The 23,838-nt window shown below is 41.2% G+C and overlaps 1 protein-coding gene across 1 annotated transcript in view; it reads right to left on the minus strand.

Moving 5' to 3' along the window:
* ASCC3 (activating signal cointegrator 1 complex subunit 3) overlaps positions 1-23,838 on the minus strand; it is a 525,526-nt gene that overhangs the window by 469,119 nt on the left and 32,569 nt on the right. The window contains exons 3-4 of the mRNA XM_065400559.1: positions 20,804-20,954; positions 14,426-15,009 (exon numbers count right to left, since the gene is read on the minus strand). Of these exons, the coding sequence (XP_065256631.1) occupies positions 14,426-15,009; positions 20,804-20,954 (735 nt within the window). The remainder of the gene's footprint in view (positions 1-14,425; positions 15,010-20,803; positions 20,955-23,838) is intronic.

Consider the following 23,838-nt stretch of genomic DNA (forward strand, 5'->3'; position numbering starts at 1 on the left):
TGCCCCGGGCAGGAGGCGGGGGGGAGGTAAGTGGAGCCTGTGTCAAGTCCTCGCTCCTCCCCCGTCCCTCCTAAACGCCGCAAGCCAGCTGATTGCCCCGGGCAGGAGGGAGGGGGGAGGAGCGAGGACTCGGCGTGCCTCCCCCGCCTCCCGAACACAGCAATCAGCTGGCTTGCAGCGTTTAGAAGGGAGGGGAGAGGAGCCAGGATGCAGCGTGTGAAGTAAAGGGGGAGGTGGTGTGGGGGGAAGAAGAGGCGGGTCTAGGGTAGGGGCTTGGGGGAAGAGGTGGAGTGGGCGGGCTGAGGGTTGAGCCCCCCGCCCCTGGTGCTTGCAGAGTAGGGGAAGCTGCCCCGGAACCCCCATTTACATTAATTCTTATGGGGAAATTGGATTTGCTTAACATCGTTTCACTTAAAGTCGCATTTTTCAGGAACATAACTACAACGTTAAGTGAGGAGTTACTGTAGTATTAAAAACACAACAGTGAGGGCACAGTATTACACTGACTTGTCCTCTATGTAAATACTATTTAACAGGAAAGAATTGTTTTGTCTGTATGCACAAAAATCAACCTTCAGTTAGATGAGATCTCTCTATAAATTATGGGAAATTACATTCAAGAAGAGAGACTAGAAGCAACAAGAAGCATTGCAGGTATAAAATTCTGCTTTATAAAGCCCAGCAGCGCAGTGAACAGGCAAAAACATAAGGTAGCTTTGAAGATCTATTCTGTTCAGAATGTGTTCCCGTCGTGGAACAGACTTGGATCCCTTTGTAACATGACAGACCTTGAACATTACATACTTCAGAGATACACAACCTGACCACTTAGATAACACACACAGTTTAAATGCAGTTTCTTCCCTTTGCTTGGATCTGTAAAATATTAATACAATAGATGATTGTCAGAAATTCAACTCTCTTTAAAAGAAGAACTTCATGGCCCTGAGAGCTAATGAACAGAAATGTGTCTCAACCTAGGTGGAAGGAGAGACAGTCTGATTCTGAAAGAAACTTGCAGGGAACTTGAGAACTAAGCATGTTCAACATTGTTCAGATGGAAAACTAAACGCATATTAGGTTTCCGTATCAGCACAAAGAAAGAAGTTCACTAAGAATGAATTTTTAAAGAAAACAGGTAACCTAAATCAAACCTCCAAAAACAAGAAAGACCTAAGTAAAATTACAAACAGAATAAAAATCATAGTAAATTTTTAATAGATCAAATAGTCTGAGCCACTTATTTAATAGTAATTTTGACAAAAACTGTACTGAATTTAAGGCATCAGTCTTCCTAAAGTAACCCTATCAGAAAAAGTATGGCTAGATTTTTTTTAAAAATATATTAAAACATAGGGGAAATGTTTTTACCCCCGTCTTTGCCTAATTCAAAAGCAGCTAGAAGGATTTTGCTAAAAAAAAATCACCATTGGACATAGATAAAGCATGACAAGTGTCATTTGAAAAAGAATGTTCCATGAATGTACTAGTGTTGAAAAAATTAATAGCTATAGCTATTTTTTGGTGGCAAACACTGTAATACTATGGCCCAGGAGGGCTTTATATATTATAATGCAATGGCACAGGAGAGACTTAACACAAATGAAACATTCAGACTGTCCACAATAATCCTTAGTTAAGGCCAAGGAAGTGCTAAACTGAACACTTAAATCAGTGAGAATTAAGAATGCTTAGAACTTCTCAGGAAGTGCTCATCAACTTCTAAAAATCAGACCCTAAATGCAAGGGCAGGATAGTTAAATATATTACCTGTGAATCCACACAGTTGTATGCAATGTAGTTATAGCCATGTCGGTCCCAGGGTATTAGACACACAAGGTGGGTGAGGTAATATCTTTTATTGGACCAACTTCTGTTGGTGAGAGAGACAGGCTTTTCGAGCCACACAGAGCTCTTCTTCAAGTCTGGGAAAAGCGCTCCCAGCTTCACAGAAAAATGCAAGATAGAACAGATGGCATATATTGTAAGGGAACATGTGATGGGATGGATTAGACTCAGAGGCCCACACCCGTCCCAGGAAAGGAGCTGTGGAGCTAAGTCCTCCGAGAAGCCTAGAAAGGCTACAAAGGTCTAGCCAATCAGAGAGGCTGCAGAGAGCAGCCAATCAGGGCCCAGAGGAGCCATATAAAAAGGAGCTGCATAGCCAAAGACTGGCTTCAGGAAGGAACTGCCCGAGGAGTGCAGGTGGTACTCCTGGCTGGCCAAAGGAACCTGCAGCACTACGGACAGCTCAGTGCTGGCAGGGACATGGGGAGTGAGAAAGAGCTCATGACTGCTCTGAGCTAAAGGTGAAGCATCCATGAAAGCCATGGGGAAGTGGCACAGAGAATTGAAGACAGTTTCATTAAAGGGAAACAGTAGCACATAGCTGCTATTCTTAGGGTCTCTGGGTTGGGACCTAGAGTAGTGGGCGGGCCCAGGTTCCCCCTCACCCCCCATAGTGGCTTACAGCAATAAACCCTCCAGAAGGGGATCTGAACTGCTCCCATTGTATTTTGAAGAGAAAATGCTGCTTCATGCAATATATTTGCATTTGTGCTGCTTTATATGAAACATAGAGCAAATGTGCATAGAGTGTACTGAGTGGTCAAAACATTAAAATTGGTTTTAACCATTGACTTGCAAATATAAATTCTAAAACCATCTCTTGTGGCATAGTATTTTATTGTAATTTCATAAACTAGAGAGTGTCACTCAGACAGCACTTCTCACATTAGTCTTAATTTTGCTTGCCATACAGAATAATTTTGAATATTAACACTTCTAAATTAAATTCTTAAATAGCATTAACAATTTGGCCATGTAAATTAAGACTGCACTTATTTTCTCTTAAAAAAATGTGTCCAAGCCAGATTACTGTTTCTTGGAGCAAACTAAATGAATGACTGCTCTGAATAATGAATGCCCATTATTTACACATACTTAATTTAGTGGACCAATTTAAAAAACTGAAGACAAGGTCACTTTACAACTTAATTAAGATGACTTGAAATGTGAGGACTATTTATTTCCTTCATACTATAATTAATTAGATGTGTTGTAAGTAAGGTTAAATCTAGGTACTTTAGTGGATTTAAAACCCAACTCTACATTTTCTTTACTGTGTGACCTTACTAACTGACAGGTTTCCTGATCTTAAAGAACATATGCTGATTTTGATTGTGTGTGAATCAGAGGGACAATTAATTTGTATGCAGTGTTGTTGTAGACATGTTGGTGCCAGGATATTAAGATACAAGGCAGGTGAGGCAATATCCTTTAATTTGTAGTCATTTTAATGCAGCAGATGTATCAACAAAACAAACTTGGTTTTTATACAGAATGTCTTGCACTAAGTGAAGGTTACTGAACCTTTTTTTCAAGTTGTTTTCATTTTTTTAATCTAAACCTCCTCACACTTGTATCATTTTCCTAGATTGATTTTGTATATCACTTAAAACTGGGGGGGGGGGGGAATCAATAAACTGGAAATTTACTTTCAACTATCCTCATCCTTTCAATGGTTCTATATCTTTGTCTTCAATACGCTTTTTTTATAGCTTTCAAGATTAGCACCTGATTGACCACTTACTTCATGAAATCCTAAAGAACTAATTAATATTTATTTTTGGCAGGATTGCCTTTTCTTTTTCTTTGGTAACCTACCAGAAAACTTGGCTTAGTTGGTCAACTTTGGATAAGTTCTGGGTTATGTCCATTATCACTAAGCAAAACAGTCCGTTCTTAAGGTCATTAACAATACTTTCTGTAATGTGTCCTGAAAGCAACTGTATGAAATTATTTTCAATTACTGGACTTGGTTGTTTTTCTTTTGGCTTCCCTATGATTTCGAGAATAGGATTATATTAGGCCAATAGTTCAACAGAAAAAAAAATTGCCACTGTTTCCTTCACCAATAATCTCTATGAACTCTAAATGTAAGATCAGACATAGCCCAAGTGAATATACTGTTAATACCACAATTGAGGTGGTATAGGGGCACCTATATAGTATAGGGGCAGGCAAATTTTTTGGCCTGAGGGGCACATCGGGTTTCCAAAATTGTATGGCGGGCCGGTTAGGGGAGGCTGTGTCTCCCCAAACAGCCAGGCGTGGCCCGGCCCCCGCCTCCTATCCGACCTCCCCCTGCTTCTCACCCCAACGGCCCCCCCGGACTCCTGCCCCATCCAACCACCCCTTCTCCCTGTCCCCTGACTGCCCCCGGAACCTCTACCCCTGACTGCCCCCCGCCGCCCCATCCAATCCCCCCTCTCCTTCCTGACTGCCTCCCCGGAACCCCTGCTCTCATTTAACCCCCCTGTTCCCCGCCCCAACCGCTATTCCACACCCCCGCCCTCGACCACCACCCCGAACTCCCCTGCCCTATTATCCAACCCCCTGCTCCCTGCCCCCTTACCGTGCTGCCTGGAGCACCAGTGGCTGGTGACACTACAGCCTGGAGCCATCCACGCCACTGCACCGCACAGAGCACCGGGTCAGCCCCGGCTCTGCAGCTGCGCTGCCCCAGGAGCTCACAGCCCACTGCTCAAAGCATTGCGCCGGTGGCAGGGCGAGCTGAGGCTCCGGGGGAGAGAGAACAGTGGGGGAGGGGCCGGGGGTGAGCCTCCCGGGGCAGGAGCTCAGGGGCAGGGCAGGAGGGTCCCGCGGGCCGGATGTGGCTTGCGGGCCGTAGTTTGCCAACCTCTGCTCTAGTAACTGTCCTCTTTTCAATTTGAGATTTTTAATGATACTATGCAAATACCACTGATCACATATTAAGCAAGCTCCAAAATGAATCAGCTGTTTCACGTACTGCTATATTTTGAGAAAAATACCGCCAGTCTCTCTTTTCACTTATCCATACCATGTCATCTGAATTTTTTTTCCCCAATCCCCAAAAAGCCAAAAGGGTTGCAGTAACTTTTGTGCCCCACACAACCAGGTTAATTTAAGTTTGGGTCCGGCTTTCAACACTGTTTCATAATAAGATGCCGAAGAGCATTGATTTGTCTTAGAGTACTGTGGGACTAGTCCCTCAGTTTGGCAAGGGCCATGTTTTACAATAAAATATTTCTGTTCTGAACTTAAAATTTCAACATTAAATTTTTACTTGTCAGTGGAATTTTCTCTAACCAACTCAGTTTGAACGTCACTGGAATCAGTCAGTAAGGTATCACTGGTTCTTGCAGAGGTATTAAATATTTCCATTCTGAACAGAGTCTGCTCCTTGAACATTATCTAGTTTGAATATTTTGGGGCTTCCAGGATTGAAACATTTTCAATATGCACTGCCAATTTTCTGATATTTTGTCAGTGATTGATGAAGAGACTGAGGGTGTATCTGATGTAGTGAGAGTTTTAACAAACAAAAAAAAAAACATTTTTTGGCAACTTCACAATTTGCTCACTGGTCTCCTTTTGTTTCTTGTGCTTAGCAGGTCCATTCAGTTGTTTTGATATTTTTAAACACAAATAACTCAGCATTTATATTCCAAACTTTAAACTAAATAGCAACGCACATCCAAAGAACACATGTAATTAGTCAAAAAGCCCAAAGGATTGAGTCAACGGTTTCAAACCTGGAATCTGCAGACTATGTTTAAGAGGTCCGCGAAAGGTTGTCATTACCATAGAACAATGGTTTTCAACCTGTGGTCCATGGACCCCTGGGGACCTCTCCACAGATTTCCAAAGGGGTCTGCACATCCATTTAAAGTTTTTTAGGAGTCCGCAAATGAGAAAAGGTTGAAAATCACTGCTCTACTGGAACTAAATGAAATGAGTTACAGTGCCATAAAAGGGAAGTACTGTAACTGGGACATCAAACCACAAATCTTTATATCTCAACCCACAATTTTGCTCATGGAAAAACTGTTTGTGATCAAATTGCAAGCATTTGCTTTGGATTCACCAATCATGTGGCTGAGTACCAAATGCAAACAACTGTTGTCACAAATATAAAGACCACTCTTGAAAGAGTGGTCTGTGTATCACAGAAACCAAATACAAGGATATATACTGTCATGCAGTTAAACTATTAAAACAATTAAATCCTTGGCACTTTTCAAAGATCATGATACCTAGTCCATTTTACATTACTAATTAAGTCAGGCACTTATGGTATGTCTGCTTCCATAGAATAGAAATGATACAGATCTGTAATATTTAATTACTGTTAAGATACACACACTCTTCAGATAAGATTAGATCCTACCGCACATGGGGCTAGACTCTCTGGTATGCTCCAGCTATTCTGGGCTATTCCATAAACCTAATTTAACTGCCTGAGTAGACCAGCTTTATAATGGTTTTCCATTGTAAAAATGTTAAATAGGAGCTACACTGTCCCACTGAAACTAGCTTAGTTATGAGAAACACACTCTAATGTAGCAAATAGATTAATTCTGATCAGGGGCTGTCAGGGTTCCTTCCCCACTTTGAACTCTGGGGTACAGATGTGGGGATCTGCATGAAAGACCCCCTAAGCTTATTTTTACCAGCTTAGGTTAAAACTTTCCCAAGGCACAAGTTCCACCTTGTCCTTGAACAGTATGCTGCCACCACCAGGTGATTTAAACAAACATGCAGGGAGGGCCACTTGGAGCCCTACCTCCCCCAAAATATCCCCCCAAGTCCCTACACCCCCTTTCCTGGGGAGGCTTGAGAATAATATCCTAACCAAATGGTTACAAATTGAGCACAGATCAACCCCCCTAGGTCTTTGGACACTGAAAAACAATCAGGTTCTTAAAAGAAGTTTATTTAAAAAAAGATAAAAGAATCACCTCTATAAAATCAGGATGGAAGATAACTTTACAGGGTAACAAAAAGATTCCAAACACAGAGGATTTCCCCTCTAGGCAAAACTTTAAAGTTACAAAAACAAGGATAAACCTCCCTCTTAGCACAGGGAAAATTCACAAGCTAAAACAAAAGATAATCTAACGCATTTCTTTGCTATTACTTACTATTTCTGCAATACTAGATGCTTAGTCCAGATATGGCTTAGGGAGATCTATTTGCCCTGCCTGGTTCCTTTGCTGACTCCGAGAGAACAGAACAAGGACACAAACAAAAACCTTCTCCCACAGATTTGAAAGCATCTTCTCCCCTTATTGGTCCTTTTGGTCAGGTGCCAACCAGGTTATCTGAACTTCTTAACCCTTTACAGGTAAAAGAGGAATTAACCCTTTAGAGGGTAAAGAGGGATTTTATGCTACCCTTAGCTGTATCTTTATGACAGGGGCCATTCCCTATCTGGCCCCTGCAATCCTCACCTGGTCTCCTCCTCCACTCTCCCAGGGCCAGGGACCCACTCCCCATGTGCCCCCTCATCCCCAGCCTCCTCATATCGGCAGACATCGGATGAATCTTTGGACCAATACATTAGATTACAACACTAATATCATGCTTCCGCAGTCACCTCTTGCAACCTCCAACCAGAGGTAAGGTGTGTGGGCCGAACAAGTGGAGGAGTAGAGAAGGATGTACTGCTAGGTGGCTTAACTTTTTGTTTTCTTGCTTCTGTGTCAAGTATACTGGGTGCTTAACAGTCTTACGTGCTTCACACCAAAGTTTTGTTATTTTTTTGTATATTAGTTTCCTAGGGTGATTTAATTTGGGTTTGTTTGTTTTTTTTAAATATTTAAAGCATGAGATATTGCACCAACATGAAAAGCCTCACAATCACTTCATCGTTCTGTTCCCCCATTCTCAGAATGGCTGACAGCAGACTCAGAGCTTCCCCTGTGATTAACTGTAGGATGTTTGTCAGACCCAGCTCAATAATGGAGCCTGGAATTCCACTTGTCTGGAGTTTCTGCTCATCAGTTTCCCTCTGCTCCTACCCCTGTAGAGTTTGAGCTAAGACACAAAGAAAAGAAAGAAATTGGGATTATGGTAAGAGGAATACAGGAAGCCAACAGAAGCAGAACTGCCAAATTGAAGCATTCAAAAATCAAACTGACTTAAAAATCATAAGCTTTTTTAGGAAGAAAAAATAAAAAAATCAATCACAGGCTTCAATCAGATTTTCAACCACATGTGAGCTGTGCCTGAATGCTATGTGGCAAGAGGGCTGTCGGGAAGCCAGTTGCTACACAGAAAATTCAAAGGGCATAAAAACTAATACTATTTGAAATTTCATATACAAAGACCAACTACAGGAAGAAAAAATGGTAATTTAGACCCCTTTTTAGGCCTATTTGAGAATACAACTTTAACTACCAAGCTGCAACCAGTAGCTCCTATAATTAATACTTAAAGCTATTCAGAAAATGCAGCTGGTGTTGAATTCTGCAGCCTGATTCTTAAGTTGTGTTTCTTTTTGTGAGCATACTTAACCTTCACATTAAAGTTAATGGAAGATAGGTCCATTCTAAATCTGTGCTCTACAACCTACACTGGCTGCCTGATGGTTTCCATTTTGATTTTGAGACAGCAGTTTTGACCTCGAAAGCCCTAACTGACTTGGGACCTGCCTCTCCCCCTGTGACATACTGCCATGGTAATTGTCAGCAGAAGCATCTTACCTGAAGCCCCAGTCAGTAGAAGATGGGGGAGGGGGGGGAATAGAGAGAGAAAGGAAGTAGGCCATTCTTCATAAGGACCATTGGCTTTTGAAATGCAGTTCCTCCTCAGGCCCACAGTAGTCTAAGTTTGAACATACTACAAGGCTCCCCTAGGGATGGGGAGAGGTGTTGTGGGACTTTATTGGGGATTGAATGGGGAGCGTTGATTAATTTTGGTTATAAATATGTTGTCAGTGGTTTATCTGATTTGAACTGGGGTAACTCCTGGGTCTGTTTGTTTATCAGAGTACTGTATTTAAAAAAAAACAAAAAACACAACTAGCAAGAGCCTTGTCGACAGGCAAGGGTCGAAATAACTTTTTTATGTGTGGAAGAATGCGGAACAAGGGTAATGAAGGCTGAGGCGGAGCTCAGGTTGGGGGAAGAAGGAGGAGCAAAGAGGAGCTCACATTTTCCCCCTACACCAGACCCAGGTAAACTTGCTCCATGAAAGTCTTCTGCACTCTTTGAGAAAATACACTTAATATTAGGGCTAAAGGGAAAGGAAAAAAACAAAAAAAAACAAAAAATAGTTACTTTAAAAAGCATTTGCTAATAACAAATAGCTCATAAATCAGTCCTCAGTCTTCTGGTTCTCTTTAGGACTGTGACAAACAAAGTAGTGCAATCTTGAAAAGTTATTTTTAAAAAACAGAACAAAAACACATGTCTTGTGTATATCCTCTAACCTTCTTTTGATCTGGTTAGAAAACCATAAACTTCAAAGGCAATATACCAAGGTACCTTGGGATTGTTTATCTACTGATTAATGGTAAAACATCAGGATAAGTTTCTCTTATCAGTCTTTCATTCTTCTGACATTTCATTTTTTTAAAATTTATCTTTTCCATTGTATAATACTAAAAAACTGGCCCAATCAGTCTATTTATGACAGATATGCCTGGTGCAAATTAGATAAATATAGTTTTTGGATTCTTAGTCTATGTGCTTGTAAATACCTATCTACATATTTTTATAAATGCACATACATATACAATCAAAAATTAGTAGACTGGCAAAAGTGTAAGAATTTCATGTGCTTATCTAGATACAAACAATCATACATTGTGAATGAGTGGCGATAATATACTTTTGTATTATAGATATTCTTTCATATAATCACTGAATTCCCTCCTACTCATATTTTATATAACGTTTAACTTTTTGTCTAGATATACACCTCTACCCCGATATAACACGACCCGATATAACACGAATTCGGATACAATGCGGTAAAGCAGTGCTCGGGGGGGGGGGGCAGGGGCTACGCACTCCGGCGGATCAAAGCAAGTTCAATATAACACAGTTACACCTATAACGCAGTAAGATTTTTTGGCTCCCAAGGACAGCGTTATATCAGGGTAGAGGTGTACATGTGACATGCTGAATAGTCTGCTGTCATACTGAATGACACTCAAGCTTCTTAGTTTTAGTTGTTCAGACGTTTCCTTTTTCATGCTATAACGTGGAAAACAGAATTAAATAAAAGTTTACAATGAACCTTCATATAAGCTGCTTCTTTACATTTTTCTCCTGAATTCCAGTGTTCACTTAATTTCTCTCTGTACCTGTATTTAACATGTAAGCAATTGCAGGAAGTGTACTGTCTGTCTTTTTATTTAAAGATTATTTTGCAATGGTCCCCTGAGTTAATGGTGTTACAATAGAAGTGACTATTTACAAAAAAAAAAAAAAAAAAAAAATCAATATTTTACTTATGACTTCTAAATATTAATTAGAGAAAGAATCTCTCTGTGGGAATAACATTCAATAAGTCATGAGCAGATGCAGTAATTTTGCAAGATTTCTGTTTTAAAATCTAACTGAGCAAAGCATTCTCCAGTTATCCTAAGAAAATCAGGTTTGTTAAAACACTCCTATTATTTAATTAATTGTTTTGAAAGAGCCATTATGGTGGCTGCTGTGTGTGTGAATGGGATATTAAGAATAATATACCACATACTAAATCTTGAGAAAATCATTGACAGCTATCATGGCTAAACTCTGTATGTACCATGTCAGGCTCTCTATTCTCATATACAGGTAATTGGCTTCTTACATGTCAACCACCAGTTATGTCATTATCAAACTTATCAACAATCTGAAATATGTTAAAATCATTTATCTGCAATGTAATGTATATAATCTAATTTGACTAGACTTGTTCATAGTGGAAAATCACTTCTGCATGTATTCAAAGAGTAAGAGTGAGGCAATAACTAATGAAAGCCGATTTCTTACAGTTATGAGCTGAGAGAAACCTTGTTATGGGTTGAAACGGATATGTGAACGTGCCCTTCATTTGATATATTTGTAAATGACTGTTAAGGGACCACACCTAAAACAGGATTTATTATAATCTAGCCAGAAAGTAGCACCATTTTATTTCAAAGAATTATAGAAATGTAGGGCTGGAAGGGACCTCAAAAGGCCACCTTGTCCAGCCCCATGTGCTGAGGCAGGATTAAGTATACTTAGACCATCCCTGACAGAGGTTTGTCTAACCTGTTCTTAGGTGGGGGATTCCAGACTATTCATACAAATACTCCTTATTTCCCAGTGTATAAATGATGAGAGAATTTTACAGAGCACAGCGACTTCAGCAGACAAATATCAACCCACTCAATGCATCCTCAGAGCATGCACATGGAATCAGCCACTTGTCACACCATCTCAATAATGCTTATTACAAGTCTATTGCACACTTTGTTCTACAAAAGGTCTATTTTAAGTTAAAGAGACTCATCCGCATAAAGACACAAGATTATGCCAGTAGCAAACATCAAAACAACTCCAATGAAAAAACTGCATGAAAGCACAACCCAAAACTAGCAATAAATTTCAAAGCATCACTGCCCTAATGGAGGATATAACACCAATGTAAGCTAGCATTTCGCAAAAGCTGCTGAATTTCAAACTGTTTCAATGGCCCCACATAAACACAACCCAGTGGGCAATGAACTAATGGGACTGTTGTGATAAAAGGTGACATGCCAACCACCTAATATTTGTATTAAGTAGGGAAGGGTTTTGTGGGAGTTAATGGGGAGGGAATGAACAGAACAAGGAGAGAAGTGAATGTATTTCTTAATTATTATTAAGACAGGTGATTAAACATTTTAAAAGCTTCCTTGAGATTACTGCTTGCAATCCACCAAAGGAAATGCCATATTTTTCCCCTGATGGCAGTCCCAAAATGCTAATCTAAAGAAAGATACTCTTCCCTGCTAAACAACCTTCATGAAGGAGAGAGGGAAGCGGGGGGAGTGGGGAGGGGGGAGAGCAGTCTTTTTTCTTATCTAATCAAAATTCAAGTTTAACCACAATGACAAAGAACATTTCCTGAAAAAGAAATGCAACATTTTTTTCTGCAAAACAAGTTAGAGGATGGCATTTTCAAACAGATCAGCAGCATGCTTTTGGTTTTTATACTTGATTTAAAGACTTCTTTATCATCATTAAGACTTATTATGGAAGATGGCTATTCTTCTCAATCCCCTTTCACTGGAGCTAGTTTTAAGTGAATTTTTAAACCTGTTACGTAAATATCTTAAGCATTAAACATGGATAAATTAAGTAATACTCTGGGTAGTGGGAGGCATTTTCTCTCTCCCATTTCCGTTAGATGTAAATAAATATTCCTCCCCATCTAAGAAACCTTGTGGAAGTCAAGGTCCCCATACTGTATTTTTTCTGTTAAGAACATTGCGGGCTCTTGAGGAAGATAAGGATTACTTAGTTTTCTCTTTTACATGCAAGTTCCTCCCTTTCTCAAGAGGTGGGCAATCTTTAATAATGTTGTTTGTGTCTCAACTACCCAAGGTGTGAAACTGTTTGCAAAATATGTCAAGTTTGGGGGGAAGGGGTTATTTACACTATTATCTTTTACATAGTTGGTTATGTTGAATATAATTTTGGCTTGGTCAGGCTTCATGTTAGTGGATGTCCTTAGAATTGAAAAAAACAAAAATCAGAAAAAAATATGGCAAAAAATAACTATTAAAGAAAGTCATATGATTAAGACACTGGTTGACCCACACATGGTTAGTGCCTTTAAAATGTTCAACTGGTCATCATAATAGCCATACTTAAATACCAAACAAGACAGGAGCATGCCCTCATTTATACAATAGGTATCCAAAGCCAGTTATCTAAATGTAAAAATTATTATCTTTAAAAGAATAAATATTGTCTTTAGTAGCAAACTCACCTTGAGTCCACAGGATTCAGTTTTCAGTGGACTACCCACCCCTACCTATAGCACCACTTCTGTGGCACCACTTCTGTGTTTCTATTCCCTTTCAGAAAAACTACAGAGGAATCTTTAAGTAGTTTGAAAAGTCGATTTTCTAAAAGAAAGTTAAAAGGTTCAGTTGAAAGAAGTACTGAAGAATTATGTTGGAAAAAGGAAGGAAGAGGTGGTAGTTTGCTTTTCAAAATTCACTCTGTACTCCACACCAGTGTTGTCTGATGGGTAAGCCACCTTCACCAGCTGAATTTGTCTGCTCTCTCTTGCTCAGCAGACTCCTCCTCAGGTCCATGTCTCCCCAACCCAACACTGTCCTATTACAGGACCCAATTCCACTCTCCATCTCTACTCATCTTCCTTCTAACACATTACTAGTCCCCTGTCCCACTCCCTCTGGTTCCAGGTTAGTAGCCACTACTCACATTCAAAGAAGTCTGCTGTTGACCCCATCACCACTAGCCACTCTAACAGCAGTCCCCTGTCTTTCTGAAGGAGTCACTCCTTCGTTCTACTAGCTTCCACCAGTTCCTGGACTACTTTCCAAAGGCGGAAATAGGTAGCAGATTTATAATGAATCTTTCTGCAGAGCTGCCTGCCCCTACTTCCACCTGAAAGCAGATCTCTCTCTCCTGCCTCAGCAGCAAAAGAGGGTCTGCAACAGGAAGTGTGACCACAAATGCAGAAAAAGAATTAAAAGGTAATTTTTTTCCACATTTGAAAGTACCATTTTTTTATTTTAAAGTGTAGTTAGAAAGTATAACTACACCTTAAAATTAATGAACATTTGGAAGTTAAGCAAGATCTTTAAAGATAATAAAAATACAGTCTCTCATTTAAAACAGTTGCTTCCTAACAAAACTGGGAGTGGATGGGTCATTACACAAACTAAAAACTATTTCCCCATGCTAATTTTCCCCCTACTGTTACTCACACCTTCTTGTCAACTGTTTGAAATGGGCCATCCTGATTATCACTACAAAAGTTTTTTTTCTCCTGCTTATAATAGGCAACCTTAATTGATTTGTCTCATTAGAGTTGGTATGGGAACCCCCATCTTTTCATGTTCCCTGTATATATATCTTCCTACTGTATTTTCCACTCCATGCATCTGATTAAGTGGGTTTTAGTCCACAAAACCTTATGCCCAAATAAATTGGTTAGTCTCTAAGGTGCCACAAGTACTCCTGTTCTTTTTTCAAAAGAAAACGGTCTCCGTATATAAACAGAAAAAACATGTATACAATGTTTTCTTTCTGCCCCAGCGTACTATAATATCTTAAACCATTATACAGACTTGTGTATAGTGATTTAAGATATTGTGATTTCATTTTTATTAACAAAGACAAAAACATTGATACCACTCAACTCAGCTATTGCCCCATGACAGCTGTAACTATAGCTTTAGCAATATGCCAAGTCTCAAAAGCTACCAGAATAGTCACTGCCTTTTACCTTCAAGAAGAAACTTGCCTCTAGCCTGTTAATGTCAAGTGGACATCATTTTTTTGGCGGAAAACTTGAAATAATGAGTAAAAAAAGGAAAGTTTGATATCTGTGTCACGTTTAAATAAATTCTACTACAGTATTACTAATATATCTACTGTACCTCATTCTGAAGCTCGTCACCACTTTTACTAGATGCAAGCATCTCATACAAAGTGCAGCAGAGTTCATCTGTTGTTGGTTCTCCAGGGGTTCCTTTTAGTGATTCATTTAGAAACTTCCCAACCTCATACCACAGAAAAGAATCATCCACTTTTTCCAATGACTTGAGATCAGAGTTATTGCCATAGCAATTCTGGAAGTTTTCCAAATGGTTATTCAGAAATTTCTTGTAATCTAAGCTTATAGTTTTCTGTTCAGCAGCCTCACCATTTATTGGCAGTTCTTCAGAGTGATCCAGGTCATGCATGTCAAATGAAAATACTATATTTTTACCAAAGAATACTCTGTTATCACCATTTTGCTCTTCAGCAATCCGTATAAGTGCAGTAAGCTGTTCTTCAGTGAAGTAAGAAGCAATCCGGCACGTGGCATTACAGGCGGCAGTAGCAGATGACGATGGAAAGGGCCCAAACATCTGCTTGATTGCCTTTGTTTCATCATGACCAACGCATTCCTTCATGTGAAACGTCTTAAAGAGAAAAACAGCTCCACTTTCAATTGCTTCTTGTCCATTTTCAGTTCCTACTGTGCACAAAAACAAAAGAAACTTTACTACATAAATTCTAACAACTAAGATAATTCTCTTTTACTGCCTATCACATAACTATATTCAATTTGTTGCTCCAAACAGTGTCATATGAGCAATGAAAGTGACATGAATCTTTAAAATAAGAATAAAACAATAAGAATAAGTGTTGCAGGATTTTACAGTTACAAAGGTGTTGTAGCAATAAAGCATCTAGCTTTTACTCTTTTTAGTTGTACTTTTATTTATTAAGTATTTCTATGTCTATCACCTTGGTATCCTTTATGAACTTAAAAAAAACAAAAACAAAAAAACACCTATTTTCACACCATCAATATTCTTTGTACAAACTAACATTTTTTAAAAATTGGAGAAGGTGTTGAGGATGTAAATCACGCAACCTGACTGAACGTTCTAAATTACTTTAGAACACAAGATCAAGCCAAAGCTCTTCTCTGCTCCTCTAGCTCGATTCAGCCACTAGACATTTACTGCATACTGTACAATACATACATTTTAATTTTAGAACTAATGCAACATCATGTTTATCTGTATCAGTTAATGCTGGATACAGATATTTTGTCTATGGACAAAAACAGAAATTTACAGTGTGCTCAAATCAACAAAAGCATATAGAATATTAATTTTACCATTTATATTTATAAATCAGTGTCAATAAGAGCTTCTTAGGGAACCAAGTGCCAAGAGAACCTTTAACTTAGTTGTTGCTGGTTTTGCTGATGATTTCATTTGCCTTGTTCTTGATTTGTCTCTTTTTATAAGTAATACGTAAATATACTAATTTATGGTGAAATGATGAATTATGTAATTTTGACAGACACTGTATACCCCTACATTTTGTTTATTTGCTTACTGCTGTACTGGGGTAAAAACAAAAAAAAGAGAAACCCAAAACATCTTTTGTACTAAATTAGCGTTAATACATCAGGCGCTTTGGGAAGCAAAAGGGCAAACAATAAATTTAATTTAATAATTTCTAATGAGTGCACTCAATACTGGGCTGCTCCCTGGTTACTTTTAATCCTTTTAAAAGTGTTTCATTACTAGACACAGATATCCTAGGAATCCAATGCCAAAAAAAATAATCTACCCACGAACACCTCCTCAAATATTCATGCTTAAGTACAAATCATGTTCCTTAAAGTCACCAAGAATATTAAGGCTGCTCTATATCTTTGAAAAGTTTCAGGTGTTTTTCATTCATAGGCTATAGAGCAATTACTTCTTTGTATCCCAGTAGAACAAATAATGCTGTCACTCACAGTGCAAGTTAGAAATATTTAATCAGAACTAAGACAACTCTGAATGCTGATGATTGGCTAACTAAAAGTGATAGCAGCTGTGCTTGACTGAAGACACTGTTGTTGAGTTTAAAGCACAGTAGCAGGCCAGCCTGAACTTCTCTCTATATCTAGGGTAGAATAAGCTAGATCTCTCCTTGCTCTCTCAGCAATGCAAGCTGAGTTAATCTAGTCAGCACCAAAATATTGAAAAAATATCCTTAGGAATTCCAATAGGTTTCAATCAAATTAATTCTGAGATCTCAGGGACAGTATATCGACTTTTAACTTCACTTCCTCCTCAGAAAAGGACTGGACATGAAGACAAAAAAAACCTCAAGAATTGGGATGATGAAGACTCAGTAACTAGTTCTGTGATGTCACCACCTGTTCACACAAAGAAGTTGTTATAGTATATATAGAGCTGAATAGCCAGGATTTAAAATAGTCATCATATATAAGAAGAAAGTAATTACAAATAAATTGATTTTCTGCACAAGTATTTAATGGACTAGTTTTAGAAGATGCTAAGAAACCTTGAAGTCAATGGTACTCAGCACCTTTGGAAACATCAGGCCACAACTGAGTAATGCATATTCAAAATAAGCAAGATTGAAGTTACTTTGAACATTAGTAAAGTAATTTTAAAATAGTTATTTAAATCATTCTTGTTGCTTAAATAAGGTAAATTTAACTCAATAAGATGGCTAGATTTAACAAGTTCTACTACTCATTATTTATGTTACTAAAATTGGGGAACACATTTCTGATTTATTTTAAACTAACTTAGTGTTGCAAGTCTTCATAAACTAAGCTACTGGTTCCTAGTTTGTGGGAAAAAGGGGTTATGGAATTATTGGAACGAACACACTTAATTGTTCTATTGACAGAGCAGTTAAAATCCTGTGAAACATGCCTTAAATAATCATTTTTAGCAAGTGTATATAAGTTGATTAAAGTTCATATATTAAAAGAAAAGGAAAATACTATCGTTCCTATTAAATCTTAAATAAAAAATTGTTTATAAAAAAAAAAAACTCTCTAGGGAGGAAAAGGTTTCTTCTTTATTTGTTTTACAGAAAGAGCCAAGATGAACACTCTTTTGGGAATTAGTGCTTGCTGGATCCTGGTATGGTGGAGTGAATCCAAAGCTGCAGCATCAATAAGGAGTATCCAAGCGAAGGAAGGGAAAAGTAATATCACAATGTCATGCAAGTGGTCCATAGGGATGATGGGTAGAGTGTAGCCAATCAGTCTGAAGTGCCAAATAGGAGTAACCAAACATTAAATACCTAATGGGTAACCTTACCCAACCCATGGGTTGAAGGGGAGAGCATCAAAATCTCTAATCTTAAGTGGATAAAAATGTCAATGGGTCTGGACAAGAAACGGAGAAAAGTGGGCATAACTAGCCAACATAACATCAACGCGGCAGAACATAACGATTATAAATAGCGGCCCAGGAAAAGATAAACTTATGATATGGTTTGACGGTGGAAGGGCATATAAGTATAGAGGGTTTAGTAATTGTACACACATTTTGAGGGAGAATCCCTCATGTGCTTTTATAGCATGGTATGCCCCCAAGTGGACAAAAGAAGAAAGAGACCATATTGTTAAAATGGGCCCATATTTGTCAATATAAGCAATGCCTTATTTAATATTATTGAGCCATGAGGCGGATACAATTGGGTAGCGGTTCATTGTGTGCCTCAACAAAAGATTATACCAAGGATTCAGTTAAGTTTGCAACGACCTCGGTAGACAGCTGGTAGAGCAAAACAATGGGTGTACGAGAAATATATAAGCCAAGTTTTGTTTTCCGACTGGTCTGAAAGTAGCAGAAATATAACAGGAAACATGTAAGTGGGATATGGAGGATTGTTGGACCCAACAATTTTAGTAAAATCTTTGCCCTATTATGGGTATTCCAAGCCTTAGTAAGTTAAAATTGGTCATTATATATAGAATTCACAGTCCATTTTCATAAATTTATTTAGCATTTTAAAAATCTTGAATTTCATGGTTTCCGATATTTAAATCAAACTTCACGGTGTTGTAACAAAACATGAATACGTATTTTAAAATGGCAAAATATAAACACATAAAGCCCTTAAGACTCAGCATTTCTCCAACTGGGGGTCCCAGTTCATGGTATTGCCGCCCTTTCTTCTCTGCTGCCTTTAGAGTTGGGCAGCCAGAAAGCAGCTGCTGCTGGCCAGGTGCTCCGCTCTGAAAGCAGTGCTGCCACCAGCAGCAACACAGAAGGATAATCCTAGATAAAACGACAATGTTCTCACAACATCCAAGATGTGAAGTTTCATTGTACACAGGATGGAATGCAGTTTAGAGAAGAATACCAGGAGATGAATAAACTAACTGATGTGGAAATCAGAAACCATCTTTGGCAGAAACTTCAGGTTGAGGCCCAAGAGTGACTCTGTCCATGTGAAAGGCCATGTAAGGAAGGCACAAGATGAGGACCTGGATGAGGGCCTAGCGGATGAGATTGCCTCACTCGTGGCTGTCTTCGTTGATAGACAGTAAATACAAATAGTCAGTGGCTCAAAAGGGGGAGACCCATCAGTCCAAATAACACTAAGTTAAGGTCCCAGGAAGGAAAGCGTTCCTGGATCAGGAGGAAAACCATGCGAGAGTCCTTTAAGGAATCTCACCATCATGCCGGGGCAAGGAAACAATGTAGGCTTTGTACAGGAGCATTACTCTCTGAAGCAATCAAGTCTGTCCCTTAGCTTAATACCAGTATAGCTGGCTGGGGCATAGCCACAGGTGGGCCACAGCCTACCCACTTAGCATCCAGACCCACTCCGCAGCCCCGGCTCTGCTCCTGCTTCAGTGCTTGCCCCACTCCTCCTGCCCAATGCTCCAGCTGGGGAGCGGGGTCAGGGGCTTGGCCCGCTCTGCCCACCAGGCACTCCTACCAGAGAGCAGGGCGCGGGGGCTTGCAAGGCCCCAACCCCCGCTCCCCTGCTGGTGCACCAGGCGGGTGGAGCGGGGCAATTGCCCAACCCCATTCCCCGGCGGGAGTGTCGGGCAGGTGGAGCAGGCCAAGCCCTAAGCACCAGGCAGGGGGGCGGAGTGGGTGGGGGCATAGGGCACACATTTTTACAGGTTCCCCCAGTTTTCTGGGGGCCCTGACCAGAGCATCATTCCTCCACCTCCCCGCAGGGCTGGCAGGAGGAGGGGAAGGCAGCCCTGATGACTCCTACCCCCATCATTGCCCGCCCACCCCAAGTCGGGGCCCACCCACATGTCCTGTCCTGGCTACTGATACCTGGCATCAATTTCTGATAAAATAAATAGCCCAGTATAGCTAGACTCAGAGTGGATACTGGCAAAAACTGACACTGCTTCCCAGACAGAAAGTCACTTGGTATGTCAGCCTGGCCAAGGGTTTTCTACTTTGGAGCAAAATGTCTCAAACCACAGCAAAGCAGTTTCTTTCTGCAGATGTCATTCAGGCAGTCACGTGCAAGCATGTACATCTTGGATCCCATACGACTATCAAGGTGATGGACTGCCATATTTACACATATAACAGGTTTACGTAGCTTAATCCCCACCAGTCATATTTATCCTGTGGCTGCTGTTTGAGATTTCTGAAACAGTAACCAGGAAAAAAATACAGGAAAATTTAAGCCTACCACCATCAAACTCAGGGAGATAATCCTTAGCCAAGCATCAACTATGAACAAAGAACACCCCCTATCTACAAAACATCTCCTTGACCCTCATGCTGACAAGGGGTGACTAGGAGCTAATGGGGCTCAACCCACCAATAATGCTAATTGAAATTTTTTCAACAAAAAAGATTTTTTTTTTTAAATGGGGTTTTGTTGAAAACAAATTTTTCCTACACATTTTGTCTCACAAAGTTTGGTTTATTGAAAAATATTCAAATTTTTTTAAAACATTTTCATTTTGACAGACTGGGATTTTCCTCTTCCTCCCACCCCACCCCTTAAAAAAAAAACACACACACAATAACTCCACTCCGTCCCCTACACTGGTAAAAGGGGTGGAGGGGAGGTTAAAATTAGAGGCTTCTTCTCTGTCTCGTTTCCCAAGTGCCTAGTTTCAGAATGATAAAGTTATTAAAAAATCCATTCTCTACTATTACAGCTATTTCTGCACTGAAGTAGATACCACCAAACTTGTTCTCTTCTCCACTTGTTGATGTGCCAAAAGTAACTGTAACACCTTAATTATTGGAGGTTGCTTAAAGTGCAGTAAGAGACAGCACTCTAACAGTATGAGAAGCAACAATTCCAGAAAATGGAAAATTAAGTCAAATTTAAAAGACGTCCTGAGGCCCAAATTCCAACCTTAGATATGCATATGTAACTCAGTTTGGCTTTAGTTTCCAGGGTATATCTGAGGGAAGAACTAAAAAGAGTACAAAACATATATATCAACTTAAAATTTGGTTTTCAGGTTGATGATATTAGATTACTAACAAATTAAGACTTACCTATTTGTTTTGCAGCCTGTAATATAGTTCTTAAATGTCCATTTACAGACTGCTGTTCTTTCTTGTCCAAACTATCTTCAACAAATTTTAGTATCTTCTTCCATGTAAGCTCAGAGCTCATTAACTGTCTATGTAATTTTGACCTTTTATTCTGAAAAAGAATAATCAGAGAAAATAAGGGCATTTTGTTTAGAATTAACATGCAGTTCGTAAAAACAAAGGCTAATAGGAGCTGCGGAGCCAGTGCCCGGGACTAGGATGACCAGGTGTCGACTGGAACACCCGGTCGAAAAGGGACCCTAGAGGCTCCAGTCAGCACCACTGACCAGACCGTTAAAAGGCCAATCGGTGGTGCTGCGGCGCTAAGGCAAGCTAGTACCTACTTGTCCTGGGAGCTGGGTGGGGGAGGTGCCTGCGAGAGCAGCGCATGGAGCCTCCTGGCCTCCCCATCTAGGACCTGGACCTGATGGCTGCTTCCAGTGCACGCGCAGCGCGGTGCCAGCACAGGTGCGGGAAGTAGGAGTGCGGGGGGTGCTTCAGCATCCCCAGGTTTTATGCGGGGCCACCAGCCCCACCACCCAGCCACTGGCTCCGCACATAAAACCTGGAGGTGCTCCCCACGCCTATGCCCTGCTGCTGGCCCTCCACCCACACTCCACTCCCCAACCCCTCACCTCACCTGGGGCTCAGGCCCTGGCCGCTGGCCACAAGCCCGGGACCCGCGCCGGCCCCACCCCTGCTCCCAGGCCTCCGCTCCCGACCCCGCACATGGGGTCCCGGCTGCCGACTCCTGTCTGGGGCTCTGCTCCTGACCCTATGCCCATCCCCAGCTGTGGCCTCAGCCCCCTTACATCTGTCCGAGTCCCAGCTCTGCTCCCAGCCTCAGGAAGGGGGGCAGGTAGGGGGAAGGGAGCTGGTTTTCAGCACCCCCACTACTAAAAATGTTCCAGCGCTACTGGATGCCAGGACAGGCAGGCAGCCTGCCTTAGCCCAGCCCAGCCCAGCCCAGCCCCCCCCCCCCCCCCCCGCACCGCTGACCAGGAGCCGCCCGACGTAAGCCCATGACCCAACCCCTAGTCCCAATCCCCTGCCCTAGCCCTGAGCCCCCACAAACCCACAGCCCCCTCCTGAACCCCAACCCCCTGCCCCAGCCAAGAGCCCCCACCCACACTCTGAACCCATCATCCCCAGCCCCACCCCAGAGCCAGCACCCCCAGCCCAGAGCCCTCACCCCCCCCACACTCCAACCCCCTGCCTCAACCTGCAGCCTGCTCCCACACTCTGAATCCCCCTCCTGCACCCCAAACCCCTCATCCCCAGCCCTACCCCAGAGTCCGCACCCCCAGCAGGAGCCCTCACCCCCTCCCAAACTCCAACTCCCTGCCCCAGCCCGGAGCCCCCTCCCATACCCTGAACCCTTTATTTCTGGCCCCACCCAGAGCCTGCACCCCAACTCCCTGCCCCAGCCCAGTGAAAGTGAGTGTGGGTGGGGGAGAGCGAGCCACCGAGGGAGGGGGAAATGTAGTGAGCGGGGAGCAGGGCCTCAGGGAAGGGGCGGGGCTAGGGTGTTCAGTTTTGTGCGACTAGAAAGGTGGCAACCCTACTGGGAGCGGGGGCAGCGCACGGAGCCTCCCTGGCCGCCCCTGCACCTAGGGGCCGCAGGGACATGCCTCCCACTTCTAGGAGCCGCCAACTGGACTTTTAACGGCCCCGTCAACAGTGCTCACTGGAGCTGCCAAGGTCCCTTTTCGACCAGGTGTTTCAGTTGAAAACCGGACGCCTGGCAACCCTAACTTTCGCTGTACATCCAAGCACTACACACATGTGGACACACAGGTAACTTTTGTAAAAAAACATACTCTGAACACATCAACTCCTGAGAACGGTTTTATATTAAAAGGTAATACGTGTGTTCACGCTGAAAACAATTCACACTGCCACCAAGAGCCCAAGTGTACTTCCCTCTCAAATTAAGCTTTTCAGCATTAGTAATAAAAACACTTTGCACTTCTATAGCACTTTTCACTTCCACAGAATCTGGATGGTTATGGGGTTAAAGTAAGTCACCTTATTAGAAAAAGTGGCCTTTTACAGATCACAATGGATTCCTGTGCCTTAAACACTACAATCAGAATGGCCAAGCAATAGACATTTTTCACTAATATAAGTTTTCCTTTTCAGCAATATTTGCAGCACCACCTGTTTTTAAACAGTTTCCCTACAAGAATTATGCTTTTGTTCTTGAAGATGTACTTACTGGAATATGGGATGCATCACATATTAAGCAGTCACACTGATGCACCACATTTTTAAAAAAGAGTAAACAAAGGAGGAATAGTAAGATGTTACCAAAAAGCCCCAAGCTTTTTAAGAGGATGATAGGCATAAGAACATGCACACCTAAATAGACCACTGTTCATCTACTGCATTTCTAACAGTAACCAAAGCCGAATGCTTCAGGAGGGCATGAAATAATTCCCCTGATCATGCAATTTCATACCAGAAAGGGAAATTCCTTACTGACCCCCGCTGGTCAGTTTATACCTTGAAGCAGAAGGATCACTGGCCATATTGTTACTGCAGTTTTTAGACTTCTTCATACCAGGACAGGTTCTAAGCTTTAAAATCTTATTAAAGTTATTTGCTTCAAATATCCAACTTCAGTAAATTCCGAAGGTTAATTATATGTTGTATACAAAGGTTTTATCTGACATTTCAAGAGATGAGATGGGATTCTGAACGTAAGTACTAGCTGTTCTTCCTGTATTCTCATTACTATTTTTCCAGTTAGTGCGGGTGCAATACTTTACCGCATACATGAAGCAACCTAATGTATCCACTTTCCCCGTGATACGTATTCTCTTTGGAATGGCCCAAAGCTGTAAATATTGATTATCAATTCAGTCCTTTCCCTTCCTGTTTGGGTGATACTTACCTGTTCGAAATCTAATCAGCCTCATGTCAGAAACTGTCTCTGTTCTTACTACTACCCAGCCACCAGCACTGGGTCTGAACCCCGCTCTCTCTCTCTCTCT

Source organism: Emys orbicularis, chromosome 3, assembly GCF_028017835.1.
Source record: "Emys orbicularis isolate rEmyOrb1 chromosome 3, rEmyOrb1.hap1, whole genome shotgun sequence".
Lineage (NCBI taxonomy): Eukaryota > Metazoa > Chordata > Testudines > Emydidae > Emys > Emys orbicularis.